General features: G+C 36.7%; 1 protein-coding gene across 2 annotated transcripts in view; it reads left to right on the top strand.

The window, feature by feature from the left end:
- AP1AR (adaptor related protein complex 1 associated regulatory protein) overlaps window positions 1-21,763 on the top strand; it is a 38,723-nt gene that overhangs the window by 1,905 nt on the left and 15,055 nt on the right. For both annotated transcript variants that reach the window (XM_008992838.5, XM_002745463.7), the window contains exon 2: window positions 20,282-20,330. In XM_008992838.5, coding sequence (XP_008991086.1) covers window positions 20,282-20,330 — 49 coding nt within the window. The remainder of the gene's footprint in view (window positions 1-20,281; window positions 20,331-21,763) is intronic.

The following is a 21,763-nucleotide window of genomic DNA, read 5'->3' as shown; positions in this document are numbered from 1 at the left end:
TTAGTTTAGTTTTGTTTTTTTTTTTCATGTGGTCTCTGTAGAGTACAGCATTAAAATTGTAGGTTCTACTCCCTCAGCTTATGAGCTTAGCAACATAGGAAAGTGGCAGGAGGAAATCCATGAATCAGCGTGACTGTTAATTGTTTGTAGATGTGCCATAAAAACATAAGTAGATTGATTATTTCTTACCTGAAATACTTGTTTTGGATTGAGTTTTTTTTTTTAGATTTTGGAATATTTGTTTGCGTTATATACTGGATTCGTATCTCGCATTTCCTTTGAGTATCATGTGGGCACACAAAAAGTTTCAGATTTTAGAACATTTCAAATTTTGGAGCATTTCAAATTTTGGGTTTTGGAGTTAAGTATACTCAGCCTGTGGTTAGATTTTTACTGTTTGTGGGCAAAACTCCTTGAACCAGTCCTGTAGAAGCAGTGAGAGTTAGTTTGTAGGCTGTGAACACTGTCATCTAAAATCGTATAATGATGATATTGATCCTATTACTTTAAGTCTATAAACATAGGATTTGACAGTTCTCTTACTTGAATTTGTTTATTATTATTTAACAGCAATTTTAATATTGTTTCAGCAGCTTTCAGTAAGCATGTAGACTCAGATGGATATAGTTATTTGTGCAGTAAGGTTAAACTGTCACTTATTTTATTTTATTTTTTTAAATCTACTGTTAGTTTCAATTTTCTTTCAAGTATAGGTCTGGATAGTTAACTAGTAGTTTTTCTAAGGGTGAAAAAGTTTAGGAGTAGTCACAAAAACTTGATCTTATATGTCTTTGTAGTGACCACAGAAGAAAAGGGTGTCCTCAACTGTTTGAGCTTGATTTAAGCTGGACTTCACAGGGATGCTTTATGATCTAAAGCCTGGTTTCTTAGCCTTGCAGATTGGCACACCCCTGGGAAATCTCAAAATCAGATCACTCATTTTTTACTATTCAATCTCAAAATCGGAATTACCACTTTCTAACTTTATAAAATACTAGGGAATTATAGTATCACATATTCTAGGATATCTGTTTCAACAGTCAAAATATCAGTATCAGTGTTGAGGTATGTCGGAAACCTTACTACTAATAAAGTTATTTGGTAATTAAAGCAGAGAGAATTAAATATCTTTAAGGAATAAAACGTAGACATCCTAATAAGTCTTAATTCTTCACTGGAGTTTTATCTGCCAACACTTTCTACAGGGCTCCATCTGCTGGTCAGTTCTGTTTCTCTGGGCAGGTCTTTGTATTCTTTCTCAGATGGAAGATCCAACTAAGTTTTATTGTGTTGTATTTAATTATTTCTATATTACTTTATAATTCCATTTAAACTATAGTTTTGTAGGAAGATATAACAAGATTTTATATTCTTATCAATATGTAACATTTGTTGGCCTCGTTGGCTCCTGCAGCAAAGTTGTTTTCAGGCAATAGTTTACGGTAATTTGCTTTTCCATTCCTAGTAAAAATGATTTTAATAACTGTCAACATTCCATTACTCCCTATGTGCCAGGCATTGTTCTAAGTACTTTACATGATCTCACTTACTCCTCCCTGCAGTCCTGTGAAGCAAGTAAGTACTATTATATATAGTATAGGTTGAAAACTGAAACTTAGAAAGTTGACCTTTCCCAAGATAGCAGAGCTGGGTTTACAACCCAGGTCCCTCTGAATTCAGAGTTCTTATCCTTAACCACCACAAATAGCTCATGGTACTTCATTCTATGGGTAAACATGTGGTTGCTATCTCTCTCATTGCAGTATCTCAAACTTTGTCACCAGAAGAACTTGTTAATATACCTGAACAACTTGACCCTTTATTCTTGTGCGATAAGCTTTTTCTTGAAACTATGCACTTGATCCCGGCAACATCACTTTTATCTTATTTTCCTGTTTCTCTCCTAGCTATTCTTTATCTAGTAAATGTTTTTCCTGTCTTCTCTTTTTTGTTTAATTTCCTTCACATGTATATTACCTGCCCCTGAATAAATTTTACCCATTCCTATGATTTCAACCACCACTACTTCCAAATCTCATCTTCTGCTTGTACATCTTTTTAGTTGTCTACCTAAAACATACTCTTGGATATATTCAATTAAATCTCTATTTATTCTTTTCAGTCTCTTCTTACACATACTGAACCTGTTTTCTTCCTCTCTTCTGCCATAAACATTGCCTTTCAAACTGCTTAGTCAGCAGCTTTAGACTACTGTCTCTATTGTAGCTCATATTTTAGCCCAACCTCCCTTCCTGTCATGAGTTAGGCTTTCTAAAACCCATTTTGGATCGTGTCTTTCCTTTGCTGAGCAGCTCCTGTCTGCTCCCTGATTCCCATAGCTAAATTTCTAAGTCTTTTTTTTTTTTTTTCCCTGAGAAATCTCGCCCTCTCGCCCAAGCTGGAGTTCAGTGGCGTGATCCCAGCTTACTGCAACATCCGCCTCCTGGGGTTAAGTGATTCTCCTGCCTCAGCCCCATAAGTAGCTGGGATTACAAGCACCTGCCACCATGCCTGGCTAATTTTTGTATTTTTTTAATTATTATTTTTTCTTTTTTATTGCATTTTAGGTTTTGGGGAACATGTGAAGAATATGCAACGTTGTTGCATAGGTACACACATGAAAGTATGATTTGCTCCCTTCCTCCCCATCACCTATATCTGGCATTTCTCCCCATGCTATCTCTCCCCAACTCCCCACCCACCACTGTCCTTCCCCTATTTACCCCCGACAGACCCCAGTGTGTCATGCTCCCCTCCCTGTGTCCATGTGTCCTCATTGTTCAACACCCACCTATGAGTGAGAACATGTGGTATTTCATTTTCTGTTCTTGTGTCAGTTTGCTGAGAATGATGGTTTCCACGTTAATCCATGTCCCTACAAAGGACACAAACTCATCGTTTTTTAAGGCTGCATAGTATTCCATGGTGTACATGTGCCACATTTTCCCTGTCCAGTCTTTCATCGATGGGCATTTGTGTTGGTTCCAGGTCTTTGCTATTGTAAACAGTGCTGCAGTGAACATTCATGTGCATGTGTCCTTATAGTAGAACGATTTATAATCCTTTTTTTGTATTTTTAGTAGAGACGGGGTTTCACCATGTTGACCAGGCCAGCCTCAAACTCCTGACTGCAAGCAATCCGCCCACCTCCACCTCCCAAAGTGCTAGATTACAAGCATGAGCCACTGCGTCCAGCCCTAAATTTCTAAAAATTTTTTTTCCTTCTGTGACAGCATGATGAATTACACAGCATTCAGATGTATAGCGTAATGTCCATTTGTATACTCAGGATTATATGCAGTTCTATATTTGAGGTTTTATAATCTCTGTCAAAAAAAATGTCAGAATACAAATCAGTGAGAAAAACATTAAAAGAATAACATTAAAGCTATTCTAATTTTTTAAAAAAACTTGTTATTCATAAATCTTAGCATTTTAAATTTTTTGATAAGTTATTCTCCCAGCTACTAGTATCAAGTTTAAACTTCTGACAAAGCAATATAAGCGTAACCTGTTTTTACCAGTGTTATTCTCTGCCATCCTCTCACTTACCACTTTAAATATCCCATATACCTGGTAGACTATGCTTGTTCTTGTTTTTCTAATATACAGTGGTTTTTTGTTTTTCCCCAAGATGGAATCTTGCTCTGTCACCCAGGCTGGAGTACAGTGGTGCAATCTCAGCTCACTGCAACCTCTGCCTCCCAAGTTCAAGCAATTCTCCTGCCTTAGCCTCCTGAGTAGCTGGGATTATAGGCATGTGCCACCACACCTGACTAATTTTTGTATTTTTAGTAGAGACAGGGTTTCACCATGTTGGCCAGGCTGGTCTTGAACTCCTGACCTCATGATCCGCCCACGTCAGCCTCCCAAAGTGCTGGGATTACAGGCATGAGCCACCATGCCCAGCCAAATAGAGTGTTTACCAACCCTGTGCCTTTATGTATGATATTTCTTTTCTTTTTCTTTCTTTCATTTCTTTTTTTTTTTTTTTCTGAGACAAGGTCTCATTCTGTTGCCCAGGCTGGAATGCAGTGGTGTGATCTCGGCTTACTAAAACCTCTGCCTCTGGGGCTCAAGCAGTTCTCCTACCTCAGCCTCCCAAGTAGCTGTGACTACAGGTGTGGGCCACCACGCTTGGCTAATTTTTTTATTTTTTATAGAAATACACAGGGTTTCACCATGTTGCCCATGCTGGTCTCAAACTCCTGAACTTAAGTGATCTGCACACCTCAGCCTCCCTCAGTGTTGGGATTACAGGCATGAGTTATTGCATCCAGCCTCTATGGTATTTCTTCTTTTTCTAGTTTTTGGTGAGCTTTTGCTTGTATTTACCTTACCTTACTTACCTTCCCTATGAGACCTGTTCCAAACCTCTGAAACCATATCTCCTTGAGGCAATATTTTCTATGGGCTTATTTCTGTTCTATATCAAGGATTGGCAAACTTTTTTTCTGTAATGGGCCGGATAATATGTATTTTAGGGTTGGCAGGTGGTGTGGTCTGCCTTAACTACTGAACTTTACTGTTTTAGTGCAAGAGCAGCCATAGACAGTGTTTCAGCAAATGAGTGTGGCTGTGTTTCAGTACAACCTTATTTACAAAAACAGGCAGAGGGCCAGATTTGGCCAGTGGGTCATAGTTGCCAACTCCTGGTTCCAAGTACCATGATGTAGGCCGAGAGCTCCTTAAGGTCAAAGCCTGTTTTATATCTCTCTTCATTCTCAGTATCTTGTTGAATGAATAGCCAGAAGAGTTATTGAACTTGTAGGATCTGTGAAACAGTGATTTCTCCTATCCTTCATTTTTTTTAAGCCCTAAAGATAATTCCCTAACTTTGACAAAACCACCACATGTCCACATACTTAAAGACATATCCTACCAGTTTTATATTGACTCACTATTTTTTATAGCGATTACATTGAGTACCTTTGAGAATTTTTTAAATACTTATTATAATGTATATTGCTTAAATATAGAAATCAATAGCGGCAATATTAAGAGATTTATTTTGACTTTCTGTATGTTTGTCAGTTTTGAAAAATACAAAAGTGTAAGATGTTTCTTTGGAATATCAGAAGTTAGGAAGGAAAACAGTAGTGGATTTGAATGGATGTGGATTTCTTAAACATTCTTTGTTAAACCTTAAAGACTCCCTAAGGCTCTGTTCTGAATCTCATTCTGTTCTTCCCTTATACATTTTTCTTCTTTAATGGACTTTTCCTGGGTGATGGCACATCACCTGTATGTTAATGAGTTCAGTCATCTCAGTTTGAGCTCTGCAGTATCTAATTGCTATTGTGTAGTTCCACTTGGCTATCAAACATAACCGTAAATTCATTTTGTAAAGCTGAATTCATCTTTGTTTCCTTCTGGTAGTCCTTTCCTCCTTTTTTCTCTTTAAGCCCCAGCCTTTTCTACTACATTGTTCCTTACCTTGTGAGTGGTATATGTAGTCACCTAAGTCATGAAACTAAGAATCATACCAAGTTCCTTCCTGTTACTCACCCTTCAAACCCAGGTTATCGAGTCCCTCCCTTCTGAATGGCCTCTACATGTTAGATCTTTCTAGTATCTGTATCCCCTCTGCCTTAGAACAGACCCTTCTGTCCTCTATATTTGTAGTTCTACCCTCCTGATATGCCCTTTTGAACATGTGTCTCCCTAATCCGAAAACCAAAAGGAAAGTAACATAAAACCTTACATAGATTCCAGTCTTCTATTGACCTCTAGCTGTTACCCTGACTACCATATCTCCCTCCACCTATTACCTTATCTCCCGTCTTTTCCCTTAAATAATTTCCTTAGGAATTGTCTAGTCTTGCCTAGTCTGGATGTCTTATTTCCCCACTTCTCACTCAGTCTTCAAGGTAAACTAATGTTCACCTTCCCTGCTGCTGTTCCCCCCCATGCATATTCATTTTCTTCTTCTCAGTCATGACATTTTAGAGTCCTTCAAAACTTTTAGAAGACTTTTCTCACACTGTGCTCTTCTTAAGGAATGACATGCATGTAGCTGCTAATCTAGGAGTTGTCTTTGACACTGTTCTTCATCCTCCCACATTTCCAGTCCATCTCCAAGACCAGATGATATTTTTTTGCCTCTTAAATAACTTTTCAGTCCACCCACTTCTCTCATTGCTGCCACGTTAATCCAAGCTGTCGTCATTTGTTGCCTAGATTTCCAGTAATTCTGTGTGTATTTCTCATTCGCCATTCTCTGACACTACTTTGTTTACTTTGTTTTCCTTCATAGCACTTACCACTCCATGCCTTTCTAGACTCTGAGTATTTGTCAGTTGACTGTTCTCCTTTAATAGAGTATACATTTTATGTGATCAGAGGCTTTAATTTGTTTCTGTATCTCCAATGCACCAGCAGTGCTTGTCACATAGTAAGTGCTCAGTAAATATTTGTCGGCTAGTGAATAGACCCAATAAATATCTGTTGACTGAGTAAGTAGACTATCAAGACTATAGTCTACCCACATATATTCCTGACCTTTTTCAATTATCCTGCACCTGGAGTCAAAGTGATCTTAAATGCACATCCGATACTCTGGTTTCTCTTCAGAATCAATCAATCTTTTGCCTTTTAAATGCAAATCTGTGATACAAATACAACGTAAATTCTTAAGTGGCTTACCAAACTTATAGGATAAAGACTGTAATTTTTTTTTTTTTTTTTTTGAGACGGAGTTTCGCTCTTGTTACCCAGGCTGGAGTGCAATGGCGCGATCTTGGCTCACCGCAACCTCCGCCTCCTGGGTTCAGGCAATTCTCCTGCCTCAGCCTCCCAAGTAGCTGGGATTACAGGCACGCACCACCGTGCCCAGCTAATTTTTTGTATTTTTAGTAGAGACGGGGTTTCACCATGTTGACCAGGATGGTCCCGATCTGCTGACCTCATGATCTACCCGCCTCGGCCTATAATTTTTAATGGAGCTTTCAAGGCTCTGTGTTCTTTTCCTTACCTACCTTTTCTTTTTTCTTTATGTGTGTCATACTCTTCCTTGAATCTATTTCTTTCCTTTTTACTTAGATAACTCCTATTCACTCATCTTGTAGATGCCAGCTTAAGAATTATTTCCTACAGAGAAGTCTTCCAAAACCATCTCCTACCCTCCAGAGGGTAAGTCTGCATACCATCATGGAACCATCTGCTTTTCTTCTGTGCACATTCTTAATTTATAGTTGTACTGAAATAGTGTGATTATTTGGTTAATGTCTGTCTGCTGCTCTCAGTAAAGGAAAGGAGTTTATGCCTGTTTTTACATACCATTTAATGAATACCCAGCTCTCAGTTAAGTGCCTAGTACATATTACATGTTCAATAAATACTTGTTGGCAGAATTAATGAATACAGTATATTGAATATGTCAGGTTCTTCTCACTCCCCCTTGCCTTTGGTACCAGCTGCTCCCTGAAACATCACTTTCATCTGCTTGGAGGCCTGGCTTATTCCTCTGCCTCAGGCTGATTTTTGATGACACCTCATCTGAACATATCCCCTTTTAAAACATAGTAGTTATTAATTTACCTATGTGTCTATCCTGTTAGACTGTAAGCCTTTTGGATACATGGGTTTAAAATATTTCAAATGTATAGCTATGCATGATACTGTATTTTAAATACATGGCTATACCTGTCACTCAGTAACTTGGGGAAATAAAAAATTGTAAGATTCGATGGCGTAGATACATAAGTGGCAACAGTTTCCAAAAGAAGAGGCTTGTCAGTGATTTCAGATGCTGCACACAGATTCCAGAGGATGAATAGGGAAGAACTAAAAGACGTCTAAGGTCCCTTCTGATTATTAGTTTCCTTTAAATCAGGCTCTTAAAGGCAATGACTATTTTTTAAACCCTTGCATTTTGTCTTGAACATGTTAGGAGGGAAGATTTGTCTTCTTTCTACCAAGGCATACAATTAATTTTTTGAACATATTCTTTCTAAATGTGTCTTTATTAGGAAGGAGCTTATTAAACAGTAAATATGATTACTATTACTACCTGTATTATTCAGGGTTCTCCAGAGAAATGGAACCAGTAGGAGATATCTGTATTACTATGTCTACATGTAGATATATATATATTAATAGATAAAAAATGAGAATGGTCATAAGGAGTTGCCTTGGCCGGGCATGGTGGCTCATGCCTGTAATTCAAGCACTTTGGAAGGCTGAGGCAGGTGGATCACTTGAGGTCAGGAGTTTGAAACCAGCCTGTCCAACATGGCAAAACCCCATCTCTACTAAAAATACAAAAAATTAGCTGAGCATGGTGGTACATGCCTGTAATCCCACTACTCAGGAGGCTGAGGCAGGAGAATCTCTAACCTGGGAGGTGGAGGTTGTAATGAGCCAAGATTGTGCCACTGCACTTCTAGCCCGGGCAACAAGAGCAAAACTCCATCTCAATAAATAAATAAATAAATAAATAAAGAGTTGCCTTATTTGATTATGGAGGTTAAGTCCCACAATCTGTTATTTGCAAGCTGGAGACCCAGGAAAGCTGGTCCTGTAAGTCTCAATTCATGGGCAGGACAAGACCGGTGTTTCAGCTCAAGCAGTCAGGTAGAGAGAATTCAATTCAACCTTCCTTCAACTTTTTTGTTCTGTTCAGGCTTGTAGATTGGATGATGGCCGCCCACTCACCTTGGAAAGGGCGATTTGCTTTACTCAGTCCACCAATTCAAATGTGAGTCTGTTCTATAAAACCCTTGCAGATACACCAGATAGGATGTTTAGCCAGATATCTGGGCATCTGGTGACCCGGTCATGTTAACACATAAAATTAACCATCACATCACCTATGTCACTGCCATCCCTACCTGGAAAAATCTGTTGATTTTATCTTTGAGATTTGAGTGGTTAAATCCCTATTGAAATATTTGATACTAATTGAAAGGCAATGTTTCCATCATCTTCTTTGTAATAGTTTTTGCCAGCCATTACATTTGTAATCTTTCCAGTCTTTGGTTCTGAAAAAAAAAAAAAAGCAGTCTTGGGAACCTTTTAATTTTTAATAGACTTTGGAACAATTTACCATGATTCTTCATCATTTATTTATAGTGTCAAGCAAAAGATATAGGGAAAGACTTTCTTATTTTATTCTAATGGATATAAATAAAAATATAAAGAAAAGGAACAGTATCATTGTAGAATTTGTGAGAATTTTTCAGCTACTTTTTGCTGAAGTCACTTTGATATGAATATTTACCTATGTAAAATAAAATGAGAAGCATAAAGTACTGCATTTTAAGCCTATTCTTAACAAGACTGTTTTTATCTTTAATAAAAGTATCTTGAAACCTACCTTGATAACATCGATAAGTTAATATATATGCAAGTATCTTCACTTTCGTACCATGTTAGTTTCAAATTCTTCCAAATTTCTGTATATGCCTCTATCATTCAGAGTATTATGCATCGGGAACCAGTCATAGCCTTCCTTTTCTACCTCTCCGATGTCCTTTACATGTTTGAATCTGTCTTAGGATGTGTTGCCATAAAGGAATATCTGAGGCTGGGTAATTTATAAAGAAAAAATGGTTTACTTGGCTCACAGTTTTGATGTCTGGGAAAGTTCAAGATTGGGCATCTGCATCTGGTGAGGTACAGACTGCTTCTACTGTGGCAGAAGGTAAAAGGAAGCCAGTGTGTGCAGAAATCACATGGCAAAAGAGGAAACAAGGAGGGGGTGCCAGGCTCTTTTTAACAATCAGCTCTCTTGGGAACTCACTCATAACCATCAGGATTCATGAGGGATCTGCCCCCATTACCTCAATGCCTCCCATTAGGTCCCGCCCCTGACAATGGAGATCAAATTTCAACATGAGATTTATAGTGGACAAACATCCAAACTATAACACAGTCCACTTTCACATCTTCAGTAGTTCTAAAGTGGATACACAGAAGCTTACATTACTTCATTTAGAGACAGCTTATAGGACTATAAGAATTCCATGTAAATGAATGCCCATGGATGACTTGGAGGAACTCTGTAGACTGTTAAAAGGAAAAGTACGCTTCTATTTTCTTTTGTTTTTGGAGCCGCTTTCTTTCAGCTGCTCAACTTTCACCCTAATTAACACACCTAAATATACATGTTCTTGAATTTAGAATTGTGGGTTGTTACCCAAATAACTTCTCAACTTTCTCTTTCCTCCAGGGCATGTGACTGAATTCATGAAAGTGAAATGCACATATTATGTGCTCGTAGTCATTTTCTTCATAGCTCAGCTTTATGTGATACTGCTATATTGCTAGAAAATTCTTCTAGCTTCTCACATCACTTTGTCCTTTATTGTTTCGCTGCTGGCATTTAAATCTTATATCTTGGATTTATTACATTTATTTTTCTCTTATACTTTCACTCTTGATACTGCTGCTTTCATACATCCCATGTGGACTCTGACACTTCTCCCATCATCTCCTTATTTTCCAGTTCATCCCCCAAACTAGATGATTTTTATCTTCTAAATATTTCTTTAATCCCTCCACTTTTCTCACTGACACCACCCTAGTCCAACTTATTTCTTGCGTAGCCTCAAATTTGATTGCATACATTATTCATGCATTCATTCTACACATTTATCTCGACTCACTGTTAGGACTTGTATGGTTCTTGGCACTTGCAGGAGCAGCTTATATTAGTAGAAAAAACAAACTTCTTCAAAGTGACTATACTACTTTAAACTTTTACCAGTAATGAATTTTTATTGCTCCATTTCCTAACCCTTGGGTATTGTCAGACTTTTTTTCAGCCTGTTGATGTGAAATGCAATCTAATATTTGTGTGAAAACTTTATTGTATAGTATTCCTATATACCAGCAACAAATAGTGCATATTTTAAAATTACCTGTTAAGATAGCGGTGAAAAAATATGAGAGGCTAGTAATCAATAATGGATGTGTAAGACTAGAACAATGTTTTTAAAGACACCATCTAAATAAATGCAGGGCCAATACCATTTTCATGGGTAAAAAGACTCACTGTGCTTAAGATGTTCTCTGCCTATTTACTAGAAAATTAGCACATTTGCAGTTAAAATCCTAATAGGAATTTTGTGGAACTTAAGCAGATTCCAGCAATTTATATGGAAGAGCAAAAGGCCTTAAAAAGGCCCACGAATTTTGAAGAAGGTAACTTGTCCTATCAGATTACAGGCTCTAATAATTAAAACCCTGTTGTATTGCCAAAAGGATAAACAAATTGGTGAACAGAATAAAATGTAATCCCCAGGCACTCTTAGTCAACTTGAAGGTGAAGCTCAGTAGTCTTCATTTTTAAAAGGCAATTGTTTTATGCCACAGGATGAGAATGACTGCTTTTCTAAAACAGAGTTGTCAAGACTAAATACCTGTCATTGGACAGTTTCTAAATGTATCATGCCTAGTTTAGAGACTCATAGCCATTTTTTTTTCTTTTCTACATCAACACGCAAAGGTGTGCAGCAGTCTCCTGTCCGTAATAGTGTTATCTGATTTTTCCCCAAAGATGAGGGAGGAAGGCCTCCTTAGATTTACTGTTGCCATTTTCTCTTATTGTTTTCCTATGGTACCTCTAACATTCACACCTTCAAAAATCTCTGGTTTATGTAAACGTGGAATTTTCTTATGGAGTTGTTTTGCTGTCATTATAAATGAAATTAATTGGAGCTTCAGTAGGTTTAGTCAGATGTTACAAATATGAAAGCAGGATTTTATAAATATGAAAACTGGATTTTAGCTTCCTTGTTTTTAAGCAATTAGTTTGCATAGTAGAAGAATCTTAGATTTCTCTGTACCAATTTACACTATAATTTTATTTAGCAAATGTAGGGAGCTCTGTACAATATGACCCACTTATAGGCTAACAATAGGTCTGAAAAAGTAGGATGGCTACTTTCCTTTATTTTTAGATTCTTAAGCAGTTATGATTGAAAATACTCGACCAGATTTTCTTTTAACTTTAAATTTCACCAGATTTATACACTCCTAGTTTTTAGTGAAACCTTTTTATGAATAATAATTTTATTAATAAAATGTTTTATGAGTAATACAATTAAACTTATTTTTTTCTTAAAAGAATGTTCTAAAAGTATATACTGTAAACAGTGTACATATAAAATTAGCACACTTTTAGATTCCGAGCTACACACATAGTATCAGAACATTCACAGCAGTGTTTTCAGCTACAGAACTGTTGATAGATTGAAAATGGAGGGGGAAGAATTGAGGAAGATCTAAAAGATACTTATCTATACTTGACCTTGGATATATATTGAAAAGAGCTCACTTTTTGGAGTTTAGATATTTTATATAATTTTTTGTGCTAAGTCTTCAAAACCTAGTGCATATTTGACACACAGTAGCCTTTAAAATTCAGACTAGTCACATTTCAGTTGCTCAATAGCCACTTGTGGCTAGTGGTTATCATACTGGACCTTGCAGATCTAGCCAATAGGATAACAGTACTTCAAAGAATTATTCTGGGAAGGAAATGAATATAAAATACCTGTAAAAAAATAAACTCTGTTCCTGACCTGTTGTAGGCACTCAGTAAATGCAAGCCTGCCTTTGCTCTCCACCATATTAATAACTTGTTATGTTTTGCTTTTTGTAGCGTATGTAGTTGGAAACTTCAAGTCAATAAAATATTGACTTTTTTCAAATTGAAGAAAGGAAAATGTTAATATTATTTCTCTAAACTAACAGTAATTGAGAGTTAGCTTTTGTAGTAGATACTGCTGCTTTTGCTCATTTTGTTTCCTGTCTTCCCTTCTAAGACTCAATTTTCACCTAAGATTATTAGAAATGTACATTAATAGTTGGCATCAGATTTCTGCTTTTAGACTATGATCTAGTTTCCTTTTGTCTCATTTACTTTTTTTAATGATGCTGCCCTATATACATATAAAACTTCATTTTAAAAAATATTCTCAACTAGTACCTGTGTAATAATGAAATATGACTGCACAGTACTTGGGGAACCTGAATAAGATGAGTTACATGATTTTTCCTGTGGCTAGTTTTGCTGTCCCATTAATACATAATTTTAGGCTGGGTGTGGTGGCTCACACCTGTAATCCCAGCACTTTGGGAGGCCAAAGCACGCTGATTGCTTGAGGCCAGGAGTTCAAGACCAGCCAATACAGCGAAACCCTATCTCTACTAAAAATACAAAAATTAGCCGGGCATGGTGATGGGTGCCTGTAGTCCTAGCTACTTGGCGGGCTGAGGTAGAAGACTTGCTTGAAGCCAGGAAGCAGAGTTTGCAGTGAGCTGGGATCGCACCACTATACTCTGGCCTAGGTGATAGAGTGAGACTGTCTTAAAACTAACAAACAAAAAAATACATAATTTTGTTTGGGCACCCACGTTGGTGATTTCATCGTGTCCCAGGCTCTCACCTTCAGCCTTTTGGGTCAGGTGGAGAAAACCAAGGTAAATTTAATAATTTAAAATTAGAACTGTAACTGTCAAGGAATGGTATAGTACTTGTGTCTTTAGGTAAAGACATTATTTTACTATAAGCATAGAATAACAGGGTGGGAGATGCTTAATGAGTGAAGATTCGGAACAAAAAAGTTAATTATACAATTCAAATAACCCATCATCTTGGAACACCACCAGCCACTGGGACCAGATAGCTCAGGTCCTTGAACCAGGGGACTCTTCTACAGACAGAGTTTGGCTAAATTCTACCAACATTTGTTTCTCTGTTTTCTATTCTTCTGTTTCTTCAATTTTACACATCTTTTAAAAAGATATTATTAACTTCCTTCTCTTTCTTTTACATCTTACAGGAGCCATTCTGTTTCTTTAAATTAACTTAGCATGGTGAAGATAACTGATACATTATGTATTGTTTATAGCTTTAATTTCTGCTTTTTCTCTTTCCAGCTTACTGGGAGATAACTCACTCTTCCTCAGTCCCCAAGAAAGAGAGTGTACTTCCATTTCCCCATATTGGTTAGAAGTAAAATCCTTGAAAACAATAGGTATATGTATGTATTGGTAGTAAGTGTATTGTATGAAGTGTATGTATGGGAGGGGAAAAATTGCTGACGTTGCATCTTTATCTACAGACAACCTTCCTTGGGACAGCAAAAGAAAGCAAGATGAATTTCCTGGGTTTGAAGCAAAGAAAAAAGGAAAAGTCATTTTTACTGATCTGAGATTGAGAAGTAGCCCAAGGTTAATTATATGAATTACTTTTAAGGGGTTTTTAGACTGATGTTTATGTTAACGTTGTAGGTCTGGAATTTGAATAGAGGATTCTCACCCAGACTCCAACTTTGTATGAATATCAAGCTCAAGCCATCTAAAACACAAACTTGCTTCTTTCCCAGGCTTCCTCATCTTGGTAAATGACAAATCCATTTTCTAATTGTTCAGTCTTCAGAGTTAGGAGATAGCCTTGATTTTTCTTTTTTACACACATCCTTACATCTAAAACATTAGCAAATTCTGTCGGCCCTGTCTTCAGAATTACTTCTCATTTCTCCCACTTCTGCTACTGTGAATGAAGCCACCATTGTTTCTTTGCTCCACTATTGTAATAGCTTTCTAATTGGCCTCTTAAAATATATGTCAGCTTGTCTTTTAAGGATCTTCCAGTGAAGTTCTTATAGCTAATCAATTCTTAAGGAATGATAGAATTTAAAAATCATTGTTTTTGTAATCTCTAGTGAAATAATGGAACTGAGTACTGATTATCAATGGATGCTAAAAACCATTTGGTAAAAGCTTGATGTGAAACATGATGGATGGATTAGGCTGACAGTATCTTAACTTACAGATGAATCTTAGCATCAGTAAAACAGAGGCAGGCAAAAATAAAGTTACTTATGATTTGATTCATTAGCAAGTACCATAAGTGAAGCATTCTTGCCTAAAAAAATTAAACTCAGTATAATCAAGCTTTAAAATCAAATTACTAATTTACAGGAAATACAGGGGATAGAAGAAAAAGTTAAATAACACCAGGAGGAAAAATATCAGGTAAATTCAGAAAGTGAGAAATTTTGTAGGACAAATAACACTGTTTCTCTAACAAATCAATGGCATAAAAACAGACACTGGTACAGGGAAGAGGACTGATATGGACTAAAAGAGGTGCAAGAGGCCTAACAAGGAAACGTACTATGTGGCCCTTGTTTGATTTTGATTTGAACAAATCATGTGTAAAAAGATAATCAGGGCAATAGAAATATAGACTGGACTGGACATTAGATAATATTAAAGAATCATTTTAAATTTTGTTGCTGTGTTAGCTTTTTAAAAAAAAAACAGTTCTTAATACTGTAATTAGAGATGCAAATTGAGGTAAGGGTAAAATAACACATCTGGGATTTGCTGTAAAATACCAGCTTAAAACAAAAAGGGGTATAGTATAAATGAAACATGATTAGGAAATAGTAACTTTAAGTGGGGTAATGGGGACAGGGGCACTTATTAATCTCTTCTCTCTGCTTTTGTGCATATTTGAAAAGGTTCATGATAAAAGTTTTAAAAAACAGAGTGAATGCTAAAGACAAAAATCTCTTCTGTGAGTTCATATCTAATTAATATTAAAATCTAAAACTCTTCCCATGGTCTATAAATCCTATCATCTGACCCTGACTATCTCTCAGACCTTCTCTCCCTTTCTTCTTCATTCCAGCCATTCTGACCCTCTTGCTTTCTTAGACTGTGTGCCAAGTCAAGTTTTGCCTCAGAGCCTTTGGTTTTCCTCTGTTTAGAATTATTTTCTTCCACATATCTGTCTAGCTGGATTTCTCATTTCCTTGGGGGTCTTTGTTATGCTTTTGCTTTAACAGAGAGGCCTGCCTTACCCACCCTACATAGAATAACCTCCCCCTCCAATCACTGTCTTCACTTATTCTAAGGTACTTTTCTTTAAAAAAAAAGTATAGGCCAGGTGCAGTGGCTCATGCCTATAATCCCAACACTTTGGGTGGCCAAGGCAGGCAGATCACTTGAGGTCAGGCCTTTAAGACCAGTCTGACCAATAAAGTGAAACCCCATCTCTACTAAAAATACAAAAATCAGCCGGGTATGGTGGTGGGCGCCTATAATCCCAGCTACTTGGGAGGCTGAAACAGGAGAATCACTTGAACCTGGGAGGTGGAGGTTGCAGTAGCTGAGGTCATGCCACTGCTCCAGCCTGGGTGACAAGAGTGAGACTCCATCTCAAAAAAAAAATATATATATATATATATATATTTACAGATTTAGAGAGTACAACTGCAGATTTCTTTTTTTTTTTTTTTTTTTTTTTTTTTTTGAGACGGAGTTTCGCTCTTGTTACCCAGGCTGGAGTGCAATGGCGCGATCTCGGCTCACCGCAATCTCCACCTCCTGGGTTCAGGCAATTCTCCTTCCTCAGCCTCCCGAGCAGCTGGGATTACAGGCACGCACCACCGTGCCCAGCTAATTTTTTGTAATTTTAGTAGAGACGGGGTTTCACCATGTTGACCAAGATGGTCTCGATCTGTTGACCTCGTGATCCACCCGCCTCGGCCTCCCAAAGTGCTGGGATTACAGGCTTGAGCAGATTTCTTACCTGTATATATTGCATAGTAAGATACCATCTTATGCCAGTCAGAATGGCCATTACTGAAAAGTCAAAAGTAATAGAGGTTGGCAAGGATGTGGAGAAAACAGAACACTTAGCCACTGTTGGTGGGAATGTGAGTTAGTGCAACCTTTATGAAAAACAGCATGAGTTTCTTTTCTTTCATGGCAATTATTATCATCCAATGTATTTATGTGTTTATTATCATTAATTTGGGAATGTGAGTTAGTACAACCTTTATAAAAAACAGCATGAGGTGCTTTTCTTTCACAGCAATTACTATCATCTGATACATTTATCTATGTATTTATTGTGATTAATTCCCAAATTGTTAACTCCAAAGTGGCAGGGCCTTTATCTATTTATTGACAGTTGTATTGCCAGCACCTGGAACAGTGCCAGGCACTTGAGAAGCACTTGACAAATATTTATGAAATGAAAATATAAAACTTGACTTAAGGTTTAATAGTTGGGTACTTCCATTCCTATCCTCAGTTTTTCTGCTTCCCCTTCACTTGTATTCTTATCTTTACCTAGGAGCAAGATTTGAGTTTTCATTTTTTATTTCTTAGTAGCTCTCTGAAATCTCAAATGGTCCTTTCAAACCATTAGAAAATTGGCTTTCTAATTATTTTTTAAATATATGTAGAATATAGAAAAGTATGTGAAAAGTTAAGGTTTTTTATGGTTGGAAGTTGGCAAAGTATCAATGACTGAATTTAACACTTTACATGTCCGAGGGTCCTATTTGGTCATCAATAATGTTTGACTGAGTAAACATAATTCAAGCATACTTGAATAAGTAATTCTTAATTCATGAAATATATACATATTACAGTGTTTCTTGGTATTTTCAGATAAGTCACAGGACAAAGCTCCCCTGATAAAAATGTTGTCCCTGAGTTTACTAAATTGAATATTTACTTTATCAGTATAATCTTAGCTTTTATTGTGATAGGCGTCAAGATACGGCCTTTGTGAAGAAGGTCTCAAGCTAATCCATTTTAAAAGGAAAGCTTGAATTTTTTCCCCAAATACATTTTGCTTTTCTGTTTATCTTGTTCTGTTTATTGCTATTCATAATTTGCTCATTTGTCGTATCACTTAGATTCATGTTTATTTGTTATCAAGACTTTGTGGGGACAGAAGGCCAGTTAAAACTATCTTAGGCAAAGGCTAGACTTTACAATAGGGACCTTAGGTTTCTCAACTAATAACCAAACCATGAGCAGGGTGGGATGCATCTGGTTCTTACGGGTGACTTTGGTGCTGTCAGATCACTCTTTCAGTTGATTTCATTCCTCTCATTGCGCATTGTCAGAAAGCATAATCCCCAGCAACTCTCTGGAGCTCTCAGAAGAATTGTCTCTCCATGCTCAGTTTCTGTGTAACCCTGAACCAATTGTCAAATGAGGTGTGGGGTACTGACTGATTATAGCTTAGTCAGATACTCAGGGATTCAGAGTCATGTGAGAACATGAGTGTTCTCAGTATAGCTGGCTATGGATAGAGGGGACAGAAAAGGGAGACATTTACAACACGTAACACTTTTGTCTACTACTAAAGTTAGCTTGTAATATCTATGTGTAATTGGACTAGAACATGGTGTTCTGCCATCTAATATAAATGTAGTATAACAGTTGCCTTGGTTTGGACAGTGTTCTGCTTAGCTTTGGACTTTGCTACAGCAGTGAATTCATACTGATGGCTCATATTGATAGTGTTACTGAACTTTATTTCTAATTATTCAGCTATACTACCCAGTAAACCTGGAAGAGGAAACAGATTAATCAGAGACAGATTCTTCATTCAGGGAAGATAGTAATGGTTGCATGGAGAGAACCATATAGCACTGTAAGCAGGAATCCTAATGCCAGAATCCAGTGCTACTACTGAAGGTTCAACCCATTTCTGTATTTGTTTGAGAAATAAAGAAGAGAGAAGAGTAGAGGCACTGGATAGAGGACTAAGGGTATTGCATTTATATTGGATATATTTCATGAAATCTGTGAAATTGCAATACCAAAATATTTGCTTTTTACCTGTGGTCTCTTAATGGGCAATAACACAGCTTTGCATCTATCAGCAGATAAAGATTATAGCAGGAAAAAGAGTTCCTATAATTTCATTGCAATTTTTATTATCCAGTCATGATAGTTTGACATTCTCTTTCACTAAACCTTTATACACACATACACATAATACGAAGAATTCTGCACTTTGGAAGTCCCAGATATACTTGAGCCCAAAAGTTTGAGACCAGGCTGGGTAACATAGTGAGTCCCTGTCTCTGCAAAAAATAAGTGAAGCCAAGCATGGTGGTGCATCCCTGTAGTACTAGCTGCTGGGGAGGCTGAGGCAGGGGGATCACTTGAGCCCAGGAATGCAAAGCTGGGCTACAAATCTTAACTCACCAGTTAGGATTGTGCCACTGCACTCCAGCTTGGGCGACAGAGTAAGACCCTGTCTCCAAAAAGGAAAGAAAAACAAAAGAATTCTGTCCTAACCCCAGGATTCTTTCTGTTTCTTAAAAGTATGTTTTCTGTCCATGAATCCTGAAGCGTTAAGAACACTTAGTACAAATTTGAATTCCCATTGTAGCGGGGCAGGGCGGAGTTCTCTCCTTCATCAGGTTCAGCAGCTTTTAACAGGAACCACATTATGACTGAAAGTCTCATAATCTCCTGACACTTCAGTTACAAAGGACTGTGTGTGGCCCTGTCCTGGGCTTTCACCTTGGATCCTGTAGTATTTAGAATGTAGACATATCTTTGGAAAAGATATCATAAAGGAGATTCCTATTTGACTGCATGTACGTTTAATGAGAGCAGAAAAGAATGATTAAAATGAAAGTCAATATTTGGCCCTAGTTGAAAAAAAATGTAATGGATTGTTTGATTGACATATATATGCATTGCTTCTTTTATTTGTGAGGGCATGGAAAAATAACGAAGTCTTGAATAAAGATACATGATTCCACCACCAAAGATAACTACTCTTAGTATATTGACATAAAGCCTTTCAGATAGTAATGTTTCATGTATTTTTAACAAAATTGAGATTTTTTTTTTTTTTTTGAGGTGGAGTCTCGCTCTGTCACCAGGCTGAAGTGCAGTGACGCAATCCCTGATCACTGCAACCTTGGCCTCCTGGGTTGAAGCAATTCTCCTCCCTCAGCCTCCTGAGTAGCTGGGATTACAGGCGTGCATCACACACGCAGCTAATTTTTGCATTTTTAATAGAGACAGGGTTTCACCATGTTGGCCAGGATAGTCTCAATCTCTTGACCTCATAATCCGCCTGCCTCGGCCTCCCAAAATGCTGGGATTATAGGCATGAGCCATCTTGCCCAGCTGAGAGTATATTCTTTTTATATATTATTTAACACATCTGTAATTTTAATAAGGTATTTTTCTTGATGTAGTAAAATGAGATAAATTTTAAAATGTACTCTGCTCAATATAGTAAATTGATTATTACAGATTTAGTAAATATTTGTACCAACACAAAGAAATATTGACTAAACAAAGTCACACTGAAGTTTAAAAATCTGGGCTTTTTATATTCTTAGGTAAATTTTGTTGTTCTTTTTTTTAAAAATATAACTATATGTTAGAGGTTTTAAAGTTGCTCTTGAGGAAATGTTTTTGTACCACTATATTAATTCAGTCATAGAGTTAATTGTGTTTTTTAAAGTTACTCTGTTTTCCTTCCCAGATCCAAGTATTTTAGAACATGCTCAAGAGGTGAGCACTTAACAATAGAGGTAAGTAGTTGTGAATTTGATTGGATTAAAAGTGCTTTCAGAAGGGCAGAAGGGGCTTTTTGTTGTAAAGAGGGAAAGATCTGGACCCAAATTTAGAAGGAACTGTTTATATTTCAACATTGTTCATGTTAGTGAAGATAGAAAGAATTGGAGCAGTGGGGGAAGGAATGAATAGGAAGAAGTTTGCAGAGGATTATGGGTCTGTTTCTCTACTAGCTTTTCCCCCACCCTAGGTAAGTCAGGGAGAAGTTACTCTTCTGTCAGTAATAGTGGCTCACTTAGGCAGCAGGTATAATGGAAGATAGTTGGCCTGCCCCAGCAGGGAGGAGTAGCAGAAACAAAGCAGCAAGTTGAATTTGAGCAACTCCACAGCAGAATCATTGAGTCACTTTTTCTTTGTATGTAAATTATAATAATAGAAGCTACCATGTATTCCTCACCTACTATAAACTAGCCACTCTACCATACAAATTAAGAATGTCATCACAACATGTGATGACAGGTGATAGTCACCCTGTTTCATAGAAGAAAAATCAGAGGCTTAGACAGAGAAATTGGGCTATATTACACCACATGTAAATGGCAAAACTAAATTCTGGTCCAAACTGCCTGCCTCCAAAGTTTGAACACTGTACTTCATGGCTTTCTATATTAATTAATAAGGAAACATATAAGGCAGGAATTAGATATTTAAAAATTACAACCAATATAAGAATAAGGTAAATGTAATAACTTTAACAGTTTTATTCTCTTTTTAGAGAGAGTCCTTAATTTTCTAACCCTTTGAATTTATTGCTTTTTCTCAATCTTTAAACCAAACAGTATTAGCAATAAAACACCTTTTCTTTCAGGTGGTTATCAAGTTATTTATATTTAAAATGCAAACATTTTACTGATATAATAATAAAGAATGTAGGCCCATTCTTTAACTATAGTTTTCATAGATTCTGATGACTTTCATTAGGTCATTGACATAATAGTGTTAATCACATTATGATCAAACTGTTTACATTCCTATCTCTAGAAAGACAGTGTATTGGAGGATCGTGACTACCTTTTAATAGATTTTCAGTCAATATATGAATGAATAGATGAATAAATATAAAAATGTAGGGAAATTCTTATTTGGTAACTTTTAGTTCCCATTCCTTGAATAATTTTCCTTTTTATGACATTTGTTCTGAACTCAAGTGAAGTGGAATATTCTGATAGCATGGACTTAAAATATTTGTATGAAATATTTTACTCAGTTGAAAGTTTTAGTTCTAATTTACATAGAAAATTACTGTAATTCTCATGTTTGATTTTCATTCTTAGAAAGTCATAAATTAAAATAGTATATGCTTGCCTTGGCCATTTTGTAGGATTGTTGAATATATCAAAGGAAATGATGTATTAAAGAGGTATTTGAATTAAATATCTTACAAATATAA

The sequence above is a fragment of the Callithrix jacchus genome, chromosome 3 (assembly GCF_049354715.1).
Source record: "Callithrix jacchus isolate 240 chromosome 3, calJac240_pri, whole genome shotgun sequence".
Taxonomy (NCBI): Eukaryota; Metazoa; Chordata; class Mammalia; order Primates; family Cebidae; genus Callithrix; species Callithrix jacchus.
This window is presented reverse-complemented; position numbering and strand designations above follow the sequence as displayed.